General features: G+C 43.3%; 2 protein-coding genes across 6 annotated transcripts in view; one reads left to right on the top strand and one right to left on the bottom strand.

Moving 5' to 3' along the window:
* Nucleotides 1-5,002: 5,002 nt before the first annotated feature.
* On the bottom strand, nt 5,003-15,168 carry SPRING1 (SREBF pathway regulator in golgi 1). Its single transcript, XM_044989483.1, has 5 exons — nt 14,173-15,168; nt 11,895-12,048; nt 8,743-8,894; nt 7,644-7,757; nt 5,003-6,869 (listed from the first exon to the last, which is right to left on the bottom strand). The coding sequence occupies exons 1-5, from the start codon at nt 14,287-14,289 to the stop codon at nt 6,786-6,788; spliced, it is 621 nt and encodes a 206-aa protein (XP_044845418.1). The 5' UTR covers nt 14,290-15,168; the 3' UTR covers nt 5,003-6,785.
* A 76-nt stretch (nt 15,169-15,244) lies between these two features.
* RNFT2 (ring finger protein, transmembrane 2) overlaps nt 15,245-19,180 on the top strand; it is a 58,978-nt gene continuing 55,042 nt past the window's right edge. For 3 of the 5 annotated variants that reach the window (XM_044989478.1, XM_044989477.1, XM_044989475.1), the window contains exon 1: nt 15,327-15,366. The gene's annotated coding sequence lies outside the window, so the exon portion shown is untranslated. Of the gene's footprint in view, nt 15,367-19,089; nt 19,107-19,180 lie in introns of those variants that run through there. The other 2 variants (XM_044989480.1, XM_044989481.1) reach the window with 2 other exon arrangements.

Here is a 19,180-nt window from a genome sequence, read left to right as displayed (position 1 = left end):
GAACTCTCCTTTGGCCAGTCTGAGCCCTGAGTAAACGGATGCACAAGCGGGTAGAGGGGACTCGAACGCTCAGAACTCACCAACTGTCCTGAGGCAGGTGATGGCTGAGGGGGGCTCTGCTCTCCCGTCCCCTCCTAGCAGCTGCTTTTCTCAGATACCAGGGGGTCACCCTTCTCCTGGAGCTGCCTGGGTCCAGGGCTGGGGAGCGCTGAGTACGTCTCCACTCTCCCTTGCTGCCCCACCTGCTTGTGTGGAAAGGGGCAGCTGAGTGGTTGTCCCCTCCCCCGCCTTTGTCTTTGCACTAGGGCAGGAGAGAATTTCCTCAGCGGTGTCCCCGCTCTCTGAGGCTGGCTGGCCCTTCTCCTGAGGCTCCTGGAGAGGGGGAGCAGGTCTCAGTAGCCCACCCCCAGTAACAGAGCGGGGGAGAGAGAGAGCAAGAAAAAGGCGGGAAGGCTGCCACCAACACTTGACCGTCATTGGTCAGAACAGGAGCTGGGGGCGGGACTCTTGCTGGTACATCTCACTGGGATGTACCAGCTGCCTCCCTGTTGCAGTGTGCACACAGGTCAAGTCAAGGAGACTTTGTGGGCATGACAAGCTCTGAGAGACAGTTCTACTGGCACTTATCTGTCAGAAATAAGTAAGATCGCCTCAAAGCTACTCATTGTCTGTTTGGGGCTTGATCGCAGGGATCCATTTGTCATTACTGAGCGGTTGGCAGTTTGCTATGTAGTGCGATACTCTTGTTTCTCCCAGGGTCAGGTACTTTTCTTTATTACAGTGGTTGTGAATTAGGCTGCCTCAAACCAGTGACTTCTCTAGCTAACCCCCTGTGTATGACAACACCTGAGCACATGGGTGAAATACTAAAAACGCAAGCAGCCTTAACTTTTTGGTTAAGTCTGCCCTTTGACTACAGTACTGTTGAAGAACAAGAGTTGGCAATACAGGAGAAACTGCACATTTCCTTGAGGAACATTGATCACCTTTGCCCCCTGCACTCGGAAAGTGTTCCTGTTTTTTGACAAGTTTTGTCTCAATAGCTCAAAGGGACATGTGCCAGACTTCATCTTAAATGGGAGAATATCAACTGCTACTTAAGTCTTATAGTAACCTCTGTTGGCTGATCAACGGTGTTACATTGGTGTTAGCCTCAGCCTGTCTCCCTGGCAGCTGATCTCAACTAAGACTGATCAAAGTAAAGAGGAGGCGGAGAAAGTAAGAGGCACATTGAAGTTGATTACTCATAACTGCCATGGATTTTTTTTTTAAAAGATACTGTGATTTCAAGTTTATATATTATGTAAAAAATGAACTGTCCATCCAAGTATGAAGGAGTTTACTTGCTGGGATGACAGAGCCCTGTAAATTACTACAAAGAGGCCCCGAAAATGTGATTTAGACACATTAATACATTTGAGATAGGATGTAATTCTCCAACATCCATACAGAGTGGCAGTCTACACAGTTGGAAGCTTCATTTTTCATGCTGTGTTTGGATCAGGACTGCTTATTTGCAGAGCAGTTTGGGCTACCCATGCACTTATACCTTCCCTCATCACCCTCTTATCAGAATGTTGCACTTTCTACTTATAAAGCTATACAAGAGCTAGGTATAATTTGTATTAAAATAATACCAAGAGCCCCATCTGAGATCAAGGCCAGTAGTACTAGGCACTGTACGTACATGGAGTCCTTGCCCTAAAGAGTTTACAATCTAAATAGACAAAGGACATAAAAGGGGGAAGGAAAACAGACCCATGAAGAGATGAAGTGACTAACCCAGGGTCACATGGCAGATCAGTGACAGGGCAGGAAATAAGGCCCAGGTCCCTTGGCTCTCACTTCAGTGCTCTATCTGCTGGTCACACTGACTGTACATTGTGGTAGAAAATATTTATTGTATGTGAGGAGAGCTGGGCCCAATTTGAAACTCCCACAAAACTGGCAGAAGATCAGATATGGTCTGTCTCCACAATTAGCTATCTGCAATCTCAGCTATGTGCATCACATACTTTGGATCCCCTTTCTGCTGCTCAGTCCCATCTGTAACAGTAACGTGTAGTCTTCCCCATACACAAGAAATTCTGCTTTCTCAAACCACATAGTGCTTGCTATCTGATCTTCTTTTGCCAACAGCAGGCTCTCAACAGCCAGGGAGAAAGTGCGCCATACTTTCCCACTCTTCTCCCCTTTGCAACCTTCATATGGCAATTTGCACCACAGATAAGAGATATCCAAGCTACTACAAGCATCTTTCATTCTAAAGCCATTTTAGTCATCCTTGCAAAAATTCGTATTTCCAACCTAGCTGAAGCTGTAGTTTAAAAACTACACTAGCTGCCATGTGAGTCAGACTAGTGCAATGTTAGAAAGCACAATATTGTATATAGAGTGCAAGTTGCTAAAAGCCAGAAGTGTGTGGTTGGGAGTCCTTAGTAATAAGAGACAGAAACCAACACCATTTTGCCTTCTGTTTTCCTTTCATCCCCAGCAGATGAGGCTGTGGTTTTGTTTTTGTTCCTTTTTCACTGCCTACAGTAGTTTCCCACTGATATAATGGGAATGCACAGGGCCCTTTTTTAAGACTCCCACAATTTACCAAATTCATTAACCCCTTGGAGGTTACTCATTAGGGGAGAAAGGATTCTCCTCCCCACAATTTGCCAAGATTGGAGAAAAAGTATCAATCCTGCATGCAGATTTGATATAGGGAATTGGCACAATTAGACTGGAACTGAAGGAGCAAAACAATTAGCCCACCGCCAAACAAATCCATGAGCTAAGTACGGAAAAAGCTCAGAGTCAGCAAAATGAAGAGGGAAGGCAAAGAGAGGGTAGAAGAAGGTTGTCAGAAGTAAAAGGATATTAGTTAGCAGTTGCTGTATCTAGTGTTGTATAGTCAAAGCTTTACAATTCTTTAATCCTATGACCACATATTAACTACTGCAAGGGTCCAGAGCCTAAAAACGTATCAATAAGGGAAGCGGAGTGATAAATTTTCACTGTAATACAGTCAAAATACCTAAGAGACTCAGTGAGACTGAGAGGCTAGAATGCTAAAGCCACGGTCATCAAATGTTCAGTGAGGGTCCCAAGCCAGACCCTGTGTTTGCCCATTCACACTTTCACTCCATTAAGCTCAGGAAAAAAAGAAAAGAAAAGAAAAGGTTCCACGCTTCAGCCCTGGTCCCTGCACAGGAGTTTGTACAGAACCCTTTTCCAAGTCATCACTACTTGAGAATTTGCAGGAAAGGAATCATGCACAAGCTCTTCTAAGCACAGGACAAATTTTCCAGGAAACTTAACTCTGCTTAGCTGATTGATTTGGCAGGTAGAATCACTAGATCTCATATAATGGGGCTGTCACTTTCATAACCAACATATAAAATTTATAGTCACATGGTAATAAGTTGATACTTCAAAAGGAGGAAGGGTAAGTTTCTGGCATGCCCCACTGCAGGAATCTCCTGTTGGCACTCAGCTACCTCAACAATCAGATTTCCCAAAGGAGAATAAGTTTCTATAGGCTAGCTCTCAAACTTTGCCTTTTTCAGACCATTAAGAGAAACATGTTATTTCTCTTTATGGAATGGAAAAAAAATATGGTTCCCTGTTTGCCCGCACCTCCTTTTCTTAATTATAATATATTTATCTTCGCTGTCACTTCTCACCCTATTACATTATCTGGATTTATTGTTTTGCTACAGCTACCTTGTAATACAAGGGCACACAAAGACTAGGAAAACAAGTGAGATTTTAAAACACATTAGCTAACCTTTTACATACCCTTTCACCCCAGCAGACCCAGGATTTAGATACCTTTACTGACGCATAAGCTGGACACGGTATCCCCAGAATTGACAGTGGCCAGCTAACACGTTTCTAAACTCCACATATTTCACTATTCTAGACAGGAGACAAGAGATTCCCCTATGGTTGTACAGGCTGAGCTTTTCTTACAATTTCCTACCACCGCCATTCTACCAGTGATATCAATGACAGGGGGTCTAGTGTAGACAAAGCATTAGAGTGTTTTACTACCACATTGTTTAACCTAAAAACTCAATCTAAATAGGAAGACACGGAAGAAAAAAATGCCACTGGCTGGTGGTGCTGCATTGTACTAGAGCTGTACCGGAGTGGTTGTGCACTTGTGAGAAGTGTTAAAATACAGCTCAGCATAGACAAGGCCTTAGACAAATCTGACTGTCCTCTCTGACTAAGACAGGCTCAGGATGGTAAAGGGACAAAGCGCCAGACAGCCAATGTGATCTTCCTAGTGTCAAAGAGGGTATCACCTTAGACGTCACGCTCCATTAAATCTCAAAGTCCTGGTCTACATTTGTTTGCTGGCATAGCTATGATGATAAGGGGTGTGATTTTTTCACACTCCCAACCAACACAGCTCTGTAGGCAAAAGCCTGAGGCGATGTATACATGACAGATGCTACCAGCACAGCTACAGGGCTGCAGCTCTAGCACTGTAGGGCAGACAGTTGGTACAGTGATGGAAGGAATTGTTCCATCACTGTAGTAAATCCACCCCCCCAAAAGGCAGTAGTTGGATCAATGGAAGAATGCTTCTGTCATCCTACCTGTGTCTACTATACGGGTTAGGTTGGCTTAATACATCTCTCGGGGTGTGAATTTTTCACATCTCTGAGTAACACAGCTAGGTCAACTTAAGTTTTAGGTATAGATGCAATTATACTGGCAACACAGCCCTTTTGCCAATATAAGCTGCATCTCCACTAGGGGTTCTGCCAGTATAGGTTTATGGGTTCAGCTATATCTGCCCATCAGTAGGCAGCTGCCATGCCTAAGTACCATGCTTCTCCAAGCTCACCAAAAAGCACATACATACAACTTTATGTACAATGATGTTTTTTCCTGCAAGTTGCCATAAGAGGGCAGCAAATGGGAGAAAGGATGGTGACCGGATAAAATTCTGCTGTCACAGCTCCTCAAGATACAAGTTTTTAAGACTTTCCATAGGACTTGCAGGCAGGGACATTTTATTTTCCGAGACCTTATCTCATTTGAAAACTTTTAGGAAAGGATGAGGAAAAAATGCAAGTGAGTTTTCACAATTTCACGTATCAGAGACGGCTGGTAACTTTTTAATTCTTGCTTATGCCACATGCAGTTTAACTATAAGCACAACAGAACAATCTGCAATGGGATAAAGAATATTTTAACAAAGGGATGTCATAGAATACCGGCCACATTATTCTAATTTCTTAATTAGGTAAACTGCTTTATCCCAAGGGAGGAATAAGAGGTATTGATTAACATACATGAGCACAAAGTCAGAACCATGGCAACACACAAGGTGCAGAGATATGGTAGAGGCAAGAGTGAAAGAGAATAGGAGTCAGGTGCTATATACACCAGAACTGCCTCCTTTGGCTTAGTGCTAGGAGTCTGACTTTCAGGAAACAAATTCTCTCAGCATTTAGAAGCATGAGAAAAACATTTCTCCCAACTCCCTTCTTTCAGGCTGGCCTCACAGAGGCATCAGAAGAAAAGATAACTGCAGCCTTCAAGAGTGATAGGAAACTGCAGGGGGAAATCAACACTGTGTTCAATTAGCATGCTAATTAGATTGAAATCTCAAACTAGAGAGTCCTCTGAGCAGCCAGGTCAGAACCCCATGCTGGAATGTCATTAATAAGCTGTTAATAGAACTATTGCAAAACTGGCCGCTAATCTAACTTCAGAGGAAGGCTAGAGCCACATGTCCTGACATTTTAGTCTAATTACTTACTACATCAGGATCTCATTAAAATCAGGATCCCAAAACACCTCAGTCCTTTTGCTTCCTGCCCCTGCACAACCAGGAGCGAAGCATTTTGGAGCCATGCTGATGTGCAGTACAAGCAGCAGAAGCCTCAGTACTTCAGGCAAGGAGATCTGAATAATCAAGAGTTGGGTTACCCTGTGGGACTTTCTTTAGGTAAGCTTTTCCAACTAGGATGGCATATGCATCCACTCATAAAACACCCCAGCCCATTCTGAGCTCTACTTTCTCTCTCATGTTATGGGAACTGAAGGCTCCAAGAACTCCAGAGGGGACTTTGCTATGCCAGTTTAAACTGAGAGGCACACAAAGATTATAGGGATGGGCCCCAGTAAAACAAACAAACAAACAAAAAAACCCTGACAGAAGAGAGAGATGAGTTATTTTGGTCAAGATGAAGGATGACCTTTCTCCAGGATAATCTATGGCTTGGAAGGAGTCAGCCAATGGCTACAAGAAACATCAATACTTTCAGCTATTCCATATAAACCCAATAAATAATTCATAGTTACATATAAAGTCTGCACTGTGGATGCTGAAGGAGATAAGCTCCATAGGCATTTTTTACCTTTTACGCACACAAAAATCCCTCTTCATATCTACAGCAGTTGGTCTAAAGTCCATGTTCTTTGGGGATATAATTTAACTTCTATGTACAGATGAAAGGCTGTATTATGCCCTTTTCTATGCAGATCTACAGACTAAATCCATTGTGTGTATCCTAAATGGTAGCTCTTCAATTAGATTAACCATTCAAAGGATTCCCTCCCACCCATCCACGGCAGGTCTATCATGTTCTTCAGTCTAAATAGGAGAGATTTTCCCAAGAACTAAGTCCCAAGCTTAGATTGCAAATCACTCTGTTTGTCTTTGGAAATCTCAAGATGAGAGTTTAAGCTCTTGTACAAGCAGCTCTTGTCTTGCAGTTCCAGACGCCGATCCTCAGTTTGTTTTCCCCATGTTAGTTCAGATTATGCAGCTTTCAAATAGGCAGGAGCTCAGGGGGATACTCGCCATAGCAGTACTTTGCAATGGGGTCTCTGTAGGTGTTTTCGTGCTGCACGCTCTGTTGGGAAGAGAGGGAAAAGCCCTTAGGAACAACACATGCTATTAAAAAGCAGCTCTCCAGTGTAAAATACCTCATTCCTCTCCCACAAAGGGCAGATAGCAGTGGTGTTTATATGGCAATGGCTGTTTCACAGACACACCATCATAGTATCTAGGGAGCAGAGCTTAAAAAAAAAAAAATTAGCTGCAACATTACAACACATGGTCGCTGAACTGTAGCCAGAAGCTCCTTTAGAGGAAATACCCAAGCAGGCTGGAGTCAAACTGCTCAAGTTCCCATGCACACATTCTAATCAAACCCAAAACATGCACATATAAGAAATATAGGGCTTCTCTTCATTACCGTGGTAAGTTGACCTAAGTTAGGCTACTCCAGCTACGTGAATTTCCTCTAAAGGAGCTTCTGGCTACAGTTCAGCGACCATGTGTTGTAATGTTGCAGCTATGTGAATAATGTAGCTGGAGTCGATGTAGCTTAGGTCGACTTACCACAGTGTCTTCACTGCACTGTGTCAATGAGAGACACTCTTTGGTCGACTTCCCTTACTCTTCTCAGAGAGGTGGAGTACCGGGGTCAACCGGAGAGTGCACTGCCGTCGATTTAGTGGGTCTTCACTAGACCCGCTAAATCAACCCCTGCTGCATCGATTGCAGCAGCGTTGATCTCCTCGTAGTGAAGACAAGCCCATACATTCATAGCATCAACACCACCTTCTCAGATATTTTTGGCACCTCCCTTCCTTCCTCCACTTCACATGCCACAGCATCTGACCTGTGATGAAGTCCTGCACTTGGCCAAGCACAACTCAAAGTGATCTTCCACTGCCATGAAGAGGTTCTGGAAAGCAATAGCTGCCCGGTTCAGGAAACGCTCCAGGAGAAGTTGCTGAGAGAGGCAGAAATAATAAGCACCTTGTGTAAGTTAGTTACGGAAGGGGAATAGAGAAAAGTGGATTTCTTTGTTAGCATACACTGAGAATCTGACAATTAAAGTTACAGCAGAACAATTTCACCAAACTGTTCTTCTTACACTGTCTTTTGAAAGGTTTATTAGCCATGCTTTCTCAGTGCTCCATTTTTTAAATAATAAAATTCAAAGTAGCTTTGGATTGTGCCTGCTTAATGGAATGTAGGGAAGTGCTGCAGTGCCAATACTCTAGGACCATAAAAGACAGTTGAAAATGAGAGTTGGTCCTGCTTTGAGCAGGGGGTTGGACTAGATGACCTCCTGAGGTCTCTTCCAACCCTAATATTCTATGACTGAGAGATGGAGACAAAGGTCCCAGCAGCGATGGAGTAGCGACAGCAAGAACTTGTAGGAAGTAGCCCAGGGAAAGCAGATTTTGGTCCAGTTGTGCTGCCAAGAGATGAGGCAGCAACCACATGTTTCCCCACCAACCCAGTGGCGGGATTGCCTGCCACTGCTAGGGCCCTGAGCTGGAACCTGGTGGAGCAGGGTGGGCCTGGGTCCCCTATCCCCGACCCAGTGTGCGAGGCTGGCAGTGCACTAACCTTTAGGCCAAAAGGCTGGCACACCGACTGCCCAATGCTGCCAAGAGGGGGCACCCTGACTCAGAGGGAGGATGGCTACAAATGAGTTTTTCTACTTTCTTTCATAGAGAATTTTGAAATTTACGGCTCTCTTTCTTAACTGGAATGAAGAAATCTCAGAATGCCTTGCAAAATGGACTTTCCATCCTCCACAGAGCTCTAGCTGTTATTGTGAAACAATTTCTTACATGGTCCTAGCAGGCTTTCCCTGTTTCCAGCCCTCTTCACAATGAGTGCACACACTTGGCCAGCTGGCATCTGAGGATGCTCAGCCAACTGAGCAGGATAAGAACTTGAAAAGCAAGAGGCACTCCACGCACCTTGTTGGGCTGCAGACAGCAGGAAACGCAGTACTCGTACACGCTGCAACAACCATTGGGCAGGCAGCTGTCACAACTATAGAGCTTTGCACTAGGCACGTTGACGTTACAACAGCCATTCACCAACACGTCCTTCCTTTCACAGATGTAGCCTGAAAAAAACAGAGGAAAAAGTAGTAACTTACAGAATCTACTCTGCAGGGCCTCCCACTGGAGCAGAGTCATGGAAAGCAATGGGGCTATAATAAGGAACACATGTACAAGATTAGGACCCTATCATTTGAGAACAGGCAAGTTTGAGGAATGCTGCTGTACACCAATGACTGATATGACCAGGTGACCCAGCAGATGCTATTTGGAAATAATGAATCTTACGGCCAGTCTGTCTCTAACTCAATACTTTGTAGATAAATATATTGAACTAAAATACATTCAAAACTTGCACTCTTCCAAATTTGCCAGTGCTTTATTTTTGGGGGCATGGGTAAGGGTGGTTACAGTAATTTCACCCAATACCTCTCCAGATAGATCACTGCCCGTCTCAATCTGAAAAAGAATCCTGTCACCTATACACACTATTTAGTGATTGCAGTAATCCCTAGGAGCGACTGTCGCTTGATGCAACATACGCAAACTCACTTTAAACTTGCTAGTTTGGCTACCGGAGTAGCCAAGCCGTGGCAGCAAGAGCTGCACAAATCCAACTGAAATCCTGGGTAATTACTTCTGAGGCTAGCCTGCACTGAAGTTCACACTGAGGCAGTGTCAGTGCTCCAGGCCCCATACTACTAAATTAAAGCTATTTTAGGTATATCAGCTTGCGCTGCAATCACACCCCACGATTATAGTCTAGCTACACCCTGTATACCAAACGGACTCATCCCTTAGGAGGAATCTTAACTGAGTAGGTTCATTATGAAACTTTCTAAAGAAGTAGCATCGCTTCAATGTTTTAGGGAATATGTACACTAGGAACTTTGGGGGACTGGAATTCAAATCCTAGCTTGACTCACAAGTGACAGTGAGTTCAGTAGATCAGTGGGGGGCCACAAGCTGGCTTCAGGGGGTCCGCCAATCACGGTTAGCATTAGACTCACTGGGGGCCCACGGCAGAAAGCCAAAGCCCCATTGCATGCAGCTGACACCTTGGCCCCTGAGTCCCACCACCCAGGGCTAAAACTGAAGCCTGAGCAAAGTAGCTTTGCAGGGGCCCCTGGGGTGTGGGGCCCCAGGCAACTGCCCTGCTTGCTACCCCCTAACACTGGCCCTGGCTTTTATATGCAGAAAAATAGTTGTTGCGACACAGGTGAGCTGTGGAGTTTTTATAGCCTTGGGGGGGGGGGTCTCAGAAAGAAAAATGTTGAGAACCCCTGCAGTAGATTTCAGTTTAGTCTCTACTTGCGTACATCACAAAAGTTACTACACAATTTTTGCATGACTGATGATCTCTCGTCAAGAAAAGCCCAGTGCTGGAACAACAAGCCTTGCAAAGCTGTCTGGGGGGCAAGCTTGTACAAGACTTGCTTGCTTTTACAGTGTCTTCCTCGGTGTTTGGAAAGTAATTAGCGCATTTGGAGGGATTTTGCAATCTAAATAATAATAGTAATATAAGACAGGGGAGACTGGTCTCTCACACTGAAAGCACTTCATTCGCCTATAAATTTCACATACACACAAATGCTAGGTAAATAGGGGAGTCATTGGAATGCAGCATTGATTTCTGCATCTTTTATTCTTGCAAACATGTCTTAAAAAAAAATCCTGGGAACTCCCAGTCATACCAAAGTTGATTTAAAATTTTTATTCTTTTAACTCTATGGCCACAATCCTTCAGACACTCATGCACATATTTAACTTTTTAAAAGTGTGTAGTTTCATTGCCTTTAAGGGGACAACTCACATACTTAAAGTTAAACAAATGTAAATGTTTGCAGGATTGGTGCCTGTACCATTTGTTGGGCCATATCAAAGCAGGTGTGACTAATACATTATTTATATTATGGTACAGCTTGGTGTCAAGGACCCTGCTGTGCTAGGCACTGTACAAAACAAGGATGGTCCCAGCTACAATGAGCTTACAAAAAATATAATATATGGCAGCCCCAGGCAAAGTAAACAATATAAAGTTGCAATTAGAGGGACATTGCACCTATGCTCCTGGCACCCTGTAGGGTTTCTGGTATGACAGTGCTTGTAAGTATCTTAAAAAAACAGATTTGCAATAATAAAACAATGAAGTTAGTTGAGCATTTGAGCAAGTAGTGAATCATTCTCAGACAAGCCAAAAGTAAGAAAAAAGATGTTTGTAGTGTACCTTTAAAAGAAAAACTGCATGTATTTTACCTCTAATGGATGTAGTTCTGAAATATGCCCTTTGCATTCCTATTAAGGGCAGACCAGCTAGATACATTCAAACAACTTTAAAATGGCCATTGATAAGGATGAGTGGCCAGTGATCTTTAGAGTTTTATTGCAATAAAACATGAAAAGGAACTAGGGTGGAAATGTAGCCTACGCCTAAGCCATCTCACATTCTGAACCAGTCAGATCTCAGAAACTAGGGCTGGATGGGGTCAGCTTCAGAACTTGGATGGGTCCATTTAAGTGCGGCAGAAAGTGAATCCTGCAGAAAGCATTCTGCTCGTTTCCCTAAATCAGTACCGAACCAAAATTCCAAGCATGGTATTTTTAAAAATACGTAAAAGTGAAATGACTGGAGTTTTTACTGTCCTGGCTAAATTCAAGTTTCAAGTAGCAATCCCTCCACTTTAGTGCATTCCCACTAGAGTCAATTATTTTGTTGTGGGAAATGTCTCAAATGCTACTTCCCTATAACAGAACACTGTCTCCAGATGAAGTGAAGGGTGTTCAGCAATGTATGCAACTCCCTCTGGTGTGCTGTTAAGACTGTTGTTGTATTCACCCCAGAAGTAACTACAGCCATTACTGAACATCCCTTGCTTCAATTTAAGGTGGTGTTCTATTGCCAGGAAGTAGCATTGAGACAACATTTCTACAACAGAAGAATTTACTCCCGTGGGAATGCACGAGAGTGGAGGGAATTGCTACTTGAGGATCCCAGCAAAGTCCAGAGGGTACACACAGTGCTGAGCATTATGGTTTGCAGGAAAGGCTCTTATCAGTGGCCTTACCCAGCTCATCCGTAATGAATAGCTTTCCCTGGACAGAATTTCTGCACTGGTTACTCCGCTGACTGCTATTTCCCAGGCTGAACTGCACCTTCCACATGATGGGCTCATGTTCCTGTACTTGGAGAAGATTCCGATCGCGTACCGTCCTCTCTTCCTGCAACAAAACACAGCAATGCAAGTTAACACACAGTTCCCTTTTCTTACCCAACTCTGTGTTCCATTCTCTCAGCTGAACTCTAATTGTTGCAATTCCCAAGACAGAAAGAAATTGCAAGAAACTAAGGCAGTATGAGATATCACACCAACAGCCTGAGACAGTGGTTTACCACATACTGCGTGTAACATTAAACCAACATCATAAAAATAAAGGGTGTTGTAGATATTAATTGCAGGACTATTTAACACATCCAACCTCAGACATTATTTCAGGCCATAAAAGTAGCATTCCTTTCTCTAAGTAACATACATTACAAGTTGTTTCATCCTCTTCCTAGTAACACAAAAGAATGCTCTCTCCTTTCCATCCCCCACCAGCTCTCCTTACAAACCAGGGACACTAAGAACAATAAAATGGGCACTTCTGTAGTACCTTTCATTCAAGGATCCCAAAGCACTTTGAATTAACTCTTGCAACCCACTCCTGGAGAGGTTTATTAAATATTGTTATTCCCAGTTTAAAGATGGGAGAAACTGAGGCAGGTAGCATTGAAAGCCTACATTTTCCAGAAGCATCCACTAACTTTGCGTGCCCAACTTGAAACACTTAGGGCCTAATTTTCTTTGGTGTGGCCCTTCTATGCACCAGTTAGGTCAAAAAGAGCTGCAGTTTCTCGGCACCTCTGAAAGTCAGGTTCTGCAGATGCTCGGCACTCAAAATCACTGGCCACTTGTAAAAATTTGGCTTAGCTTAACTGATTTACTCAAAGTCATATAGGGAGTCAGTGGGGCAGCCAGGGCAGAAACCAAGAACCCGGACTTCCAGTCCCCCTGTTCTAGTCACTAAAACACACTCCCTTGCAAGATCTACTAATGCTCCAGACAGGTCAGACATTCAAAGCTGCTTTTGTTACCTCACCTCGAATAAAGAGGTGATATGTGATAGAGGCAGTTCAAGAACAGCCAGGCGAGGTCCATTCAAGGATGGACAGATACTTAAAACATTTCAAGATTGCCTTTGGAAAACCATCTTACACATGCACCTTTAAAGCGGCTCTGAAGAAAAAAGAATAGGGCTTTATGTGGGTGCTGCTTAAGAAAGTACAGGTGTCCAGAAATCTAGGCCTCATGCTGGACTTATCCTAAGATTGTAACAATCCTAGAGCAAGTCTTGCCGTCGGGACTCTATATTTTTCTTTAAACAAAGATCTAATTACAGGGATATTTTTAACAAAGCTCATTGACAAGGGGAAAAAAATGTCCTGACCTTTAATATAAGAAGGTTAGTTCATTTAAAAAAAAATGAATTTACACGTGTAGAGATTTTCAAGGTCACCTAACGGAGTTAAGTATTCAGCTCCCATTAGCTTTCACCATTTATGATATTTGCTTTCTTTCTGCAGCTCACTGAGGTCCCAATCCTCCAACCAGATTTACACAGGCAGGCCCTTCTGCCTGCATGGCTCCTAATGTAGAATTAGGGCCTTTGCTTGGAGCGGTGGGTTTCACTTTTTGTCCCTCACGTACAATGCTGTTATCCTGCTTGAGATGGCATTTCACAACATACATTACAAGAGAACACTTTGAGCCCATAAAACTTTCCAGTTGCCCTTTAGATCCCATGAACACGTTGCTATAGCGTATTACTGATGTAAAACTTTCATTTTACACAGAGTCTCAGTTAGTTAGGAGCCTGAACCTAACAGCACCCTTAAATCTTACTGATGATGCTGGCAGAAGTAAAGGAGACTAGGATAAGATTTTGAGATCCATCATTAACACAGGTTTAAAAAAAAAATCTTAGCATTTCAGCATATTATTTTTAGGTCACCATCAATAATTCACAGCCTGCAAGAGAAATCATTTTTAGAATCTCTCACAATGTGTTGCAAGTTTACACATGGTGGGGGATGTTCTCTACTTCTCAGAGCTCACAGACCTGCAGCAACCACCAGGTGCAGAACTTACTTCAATTTGTAGTCATACAATGGGAGCCCTTCCAGCAGTAATAAGCATCATATTTGGCATTAAGTGTTTTCGTAGGGCTGGGCCTTGACCTACAGAGAAATGGGGCAGTGAGGGGAGGGGGGGGGGGGAGACAAAGAAGAAAAGCAATACTGACCTGTTTGAAGGTACTGGTAAGGAAATAGATGAGGGAGAGTCCAAATACAATACCCAGGACCCAACGCTTCCGCAGCAGCCTGCGCCACACCATTGACACAAAGTGCACCATTCCCATATACACCTTTACTGACACTGCTCTGCTCTGGAACTGTTGGTTTTGCCCCTTGTTGCACTAGCTGCACCAGGTTCTGGTTCTCCCTGGATTTTTATTTCTCCTTCAGCCACTGCCCTTGCTCGTTTGGGGGGGGGAGGGGGGAGATGAAAAGAACCCCTAGAGGTAAACTAATTTTTGCAGGAGTGCATTAATCAGCTGCACACTGAACCAGCCTGAGAAGTCTCTGGAGGAACTGGAAGAGCACAAAAAAACCCTTTACAAATAGAGGCGATAGCTTAAATCCTAACAAGGAGTTTGGGCTAAACACAGAGAGAAAAAGCCACAGCTTTTCCTGTGTGAGCAAATTTTCAAACAGAGCTGTTTAGGGGGGAAGACACTTCAGGAGGGTTCTGGGACCTTAAAAAGCAAACTGAAGTCGCAGCTACAGTCAGGTCCATCTAACTATCTTCACACGTCGATTTAGCATGAAGCAGAGGAAATCGAACAAAACACACTAGTTTAGAGAGGGCACCTTCGCCAAGCCAAGATGCCCTCCAGTCTCTGAAAAAAACGAAACTACCACGCCAGCCCGTACCTCTGTTGCTAGCCCCACTCCCCCCCGTGGCATGCTCCTAAAAAGAGCATGCTAGGATCTTGCGTGGGGCTCCCAGCCCCCTGGGCCTGTCTAAATCGGGGGCAAATAACCTCTCCTCCTTTCTCAGAAAAGGATCAATCAAAAAAACAACCCAAAACCTAGCCGCTGATGCCGAAGCTCCGAATCTGAAGCAAATGCGCTGCTAACTCACCCCTTCCTGCTCCCTGCTACTGTTGCCTGCAGCAAAGGAACCTAAACAGCCCCGCTAAGTGCTTCCGCTCCGCTCCCCAATCCCGCTCCCGGCACATGATCCGCGGTAGCCAGCTGCCCCCGCCTGATAGGCTGCGGGAGCGGAGGGAGGGAGGGAGGAAAGAAGTTACTTTGTGTCTCTCCTGGAAGAGGTGGGGGGAATCGGAAGTCGCCCGTCACGTGGGTGGCTTTGTTTATTCCAGTTGGCTTGGCAGGGTTTGGATGGTGGACCCTGTGATGGCTGGATTGTGAGGGTAGGTAAAGGAGCGCTGTGCTGTTTGTCCTCCTCCTGTCTAACGCGGTGTGTTCTGTGTGCAGTGAAATACTGCAGTGGAAAAGGGATGATGGGATGGTGACTATGCGGTATCGGTGTTTATTGTGCTGCTGCGTTCAAAGAAGGGGGAAATTCCTCTCCTCCCCCCCCCCATGCAATTCTTTAGCCGCCTCTTTCATCGTAAATTTCATTTTTCAAATCTCAGAATAGCTGGGGAAATCTGAGCACAGCCAGAGAAAATATCAGTCATTCCATATCAAATCAAACACTCGGCAGCCGGAACCTTGTTAGGTTAGCTTCAAATTGCAATGTATTGTGAGGCATAGGGACAGGCCTATGTGTGTGTCTGCATAATAAACAGACAAGGTTTGAATGTCTGCTTTTTATTCCGTATTTGTACAGCGCCTAGCACAATGGGGGTCTTAGTCCTTGACTGGGGCTTCTAGTTAGTACTGAAATACAAATAATAAAAATAAAAACAGTACTTTTTCAAATATGACCCATTAGAGCATTCTGTTCTTATACCTAATTAGTATGGTACTCTTTGCCTGTGATGTGAACACTTGAATACTGTGCAATCTTTGACAATCCAAAGTCCTCTGTTAGCAAGATGTATGTAGCCTGATTTGTTTTTTCCTGATATAAATGCTAGTGTGCACATGGCACTGCAGGTGCAAAATTACCATATGTCACAACATGATGTGGAACTGCCAAATCCAGACACAACTCAATCATTCAGTGTTTAAGTTAGGTATAGGGCTTTTGATTAATTGCAGTTAACTCATGCGATTAACTCCAAAAAATTAACTACAATTAAAAATTAATTGTGATTAATCGCACTGTTAAACAGTAGCATGCCAATTGAAATTTATTAAATATTTTGGGATGATTTTCTACATTTTCAATATATTGATTTACAGAATACAAAGTGTACAGTGCTCACTTTATATTTTTTAAATACAGATATTTGCACTGTAAAAATAATAAACAAAAGAAATACTATTTTTCAGTTCACCTCATACAAGTACTGTAGTGTAAGCTCTTTACCATGAAAGTATAACTTACAAATGTAGATTTTTTTTGTTACATATCTGCACTCAAAAACAAAACAATGCAAAACTTTAGAGCCTACAAATCCACTCAGTCCTACTTCTTGTTCAGCCCATTGCTAAGACAAACAAGTTTACATTTACGGGAGATACTGCTGACTGCTTCTTATTTACAGTGTCAACCGACAGTGAGAACAGGCATTCTCATGGCACTTTTTTGTAGCCAGTGGTGCAAGGTATTTATGTGTCAGATATGCTAAATGTTCGTATGCCCCTTCATGCTTCGGCCACCATTCCAGAGGACATGATTCCATGCTAATGATGCGCGTTAAAAAATAATGCATTAATTAAATTTGTGACAACTCCTTGGGGAAGAATTGCATGTCTCCTGTTCTGTTTTATCCACATTCTGCCATATATTTCATGTTATAGCAGTCTTGGATGATGACCCAGCACATGTTTGTTTTAAGAACACTTTCACAGCAGATTTGACAAAATGCAAAGACGGAACCAATGTAAGATTTCTAAGGATAAATACAACACTCAACCCAAGGTTTAAGAATCTGAAGTGCCTTCCAAAATCTGAGAGGGACGAGGTAGGGAGCATGCTTTCAGAAGTCTTAAAAGAGCAACACTCCGATGCGGAAACTAGAGAACCCAAATCACCAAAAAAGAAAATCAACCTTCTGCTTGTGGCATCTGACTCAGATGATGAAAATGAACATGCATCGATCTGCTCTGCTTCGGATCATTATTGAGCAGAACCTGTTATCAGCATGGATGCATGTTTTCTGGAATGGTGGCTGAAGCATGAAGGGACATATGAATCTTTAGTGCATCTAGCACATAAAATATCTTGCGATGCCGACTACAACAGTGCCATGTGAACGCCTGTTCTCGCTTTCAGGTGACATTGTAAATAAGAAGCAGTCAGCAGTATCTCCCGTAAATGTAAACAAACTTGTTTGTCTTAGCAATTGGCTGAAGTAGGCCAGAGTGGACTTGCAGATTCTAAAGTTTTACATTGTTTTATTTTTGAATGCAGTTATTTTTGTACCTAATTCTACATTTGTAAGTTCAACTTTCATTATAAAGAGATTGCACTACAGTACTTGTAATAGGTGAATTGAAATATACTTTTTCTTTTTTTACAGTGCAAATATTTGTAATCAAACAAATAAAAAGTGAGCTCTGTACACTGTATTCTGTGTTGTAATTGAAATCAATATATTTGAAGATGTAGAAAACATCCAAAAATATTTAAACAAATGGTATTCTATTATTGTTTAACAGTGCAGTTAATTTTTTTAATTGCTTGACAGCCCTAGTTAGGTGTCTTTTGAGATGACATTTACCCCAATGGTATCTGGCCTTAGGTTTGTAATACTGTGTACAAGGCCAAAGATCAGCTGTCCTATTGGATCCCTAGGGAATCGTGGCTCCTAACCCTTTGGGGTTCTCTTCACTGCCCCCACTATGGCTGATACCTAAAAGGAATTCACTTTGCGAAGGACCACACTTGGCTTAGGTAGGGGAAAACATTTGAAAAGACAAAGTGATGGATAGTCACTCCATAGCACAAGCTAGTGGAGCCCCAATAGACTGAGCTCAGTGGGAGGGGGATGTCAGGAACTCCTGAGTTCTCTCACTGACTTCTGCTCTCATTCTGCGATCAGACCTACATGGGCAGATCTCTGCTATAACATGGAGCTCCGTGGCTGTGCATAGGCACAGGAATCTGCTTGCACGGATCAGACTGAGGCCTTGGGCAAGTCACTTAATCTCTCTCTGTCTCACTCCATGTGTAAGATGGGGGTGATATTGTGTATGTAGCTTGCAGGGGAGTTGGAAGAATGGGTTAACATTTACACAGCATCTGGCGGGAGAAAAAGTAAATTGTTGTTAAAATGCTAAGTATTGCCACCGTAATTGCAGCTTCAATTTTATTTGCAGGGGAGGGGGCAGAGAGGGGTATCTTTTATAATATATTCTGAATCCTAAAACACAACCTTGGATTCAAAAATGTATCTAATCAAAGGGCTGCCATGAATTACAAAGAAGATGTTTGTAATCAGAACAGTGCTTGTGGTTAGAGTGTCACCAAAGATCCTGAATGGAATTACTTCCTTGGAGCTCATGAGTCCGTCAGCCCATCTGTGTACGCTCTGTATAATGTCGTTTCAGCCATGTTCCTATGCAATTTGTGGTTTTTCCCAACTCTCTCGCTCTCGCTCTAATTCCTCTTCTTGCTATTGACTCTTATCCAGCCCTTCATCCTTCTGAAGACACACACAGCAGACTGTAATCTTCAGGATCAGGCTTTAAAAACCAAGGTCCTCTCTGGGTTTTGTAGATATCAAAATCCTGTGGTACTCTTTAATAGTACAGGCATCTGCTTCTGTATTCTAGCCAAAATATCTCTTCTCTCCTCATTGGTTTGTCACTTAGCTCCACCTCTGAGCTGGCTACATTTCAGTGTTGGGATGTATATGTGGGGAGGTGGGGGTGGGTATGTGTATCTTATAATTTTGTGAAATGCTTTGGGAGGAAAGGTTCATGCAAAATATTTATTTTGATCCTACTCCTGCATCTTACAATGCACAGGTGGACTCCTTTGCCTGCACCTAGCCTCACTGACTTCCCTATATGTGCATCCGTTGGCTCACGTGTCGTAAGTTGCAGGACCAGGATACAATTTGCATGGCCTTTTGCTTCTCTGCCAAAGAAATGTTTTATTCTGTTTCC

This window comes from Mauremys mutica, chromosome 16 (assembly GCF_020497125.1).
Source record: "Mauremys mutica isolate MM-2020 ecotype Southern chromosome 16, ASM2049712v1, whole genome shotgun sequence".
NCBI lineage: Eukaryota > Metazoa > Chordata > Testudines > Geoemydidae > Mauremys > Mauremys mutica.
This window is presented reverse-complemented; position numbering and strand designations above follow the sequence as displayed.

Bases quoted from the DNA above. Each gene is read 5' to 3' on its own strand.
- SPRING1 (XM_044989483.1), bottom strand. From the start codon at position 14,289: ATGGGAATGGTGCACTTTGTGTCAATGGTGTGGCGCAGGCTGCTGCGG. The intron at 12,049-14,172 runs GTCAGTATTGCT...GTTTTGTTGCAG, and splicing joins TTACCAGTACCTTCAAACAG to GAAGAGAGGACGGTACGCGA. The intron at 8,895-11,894 runs GTAAGGCCACTG...TGTTTTTTTCAG, and splicing joins ATTCATTACGGATGAGCTGG to GCTACATCTGTGAAAGGAAG.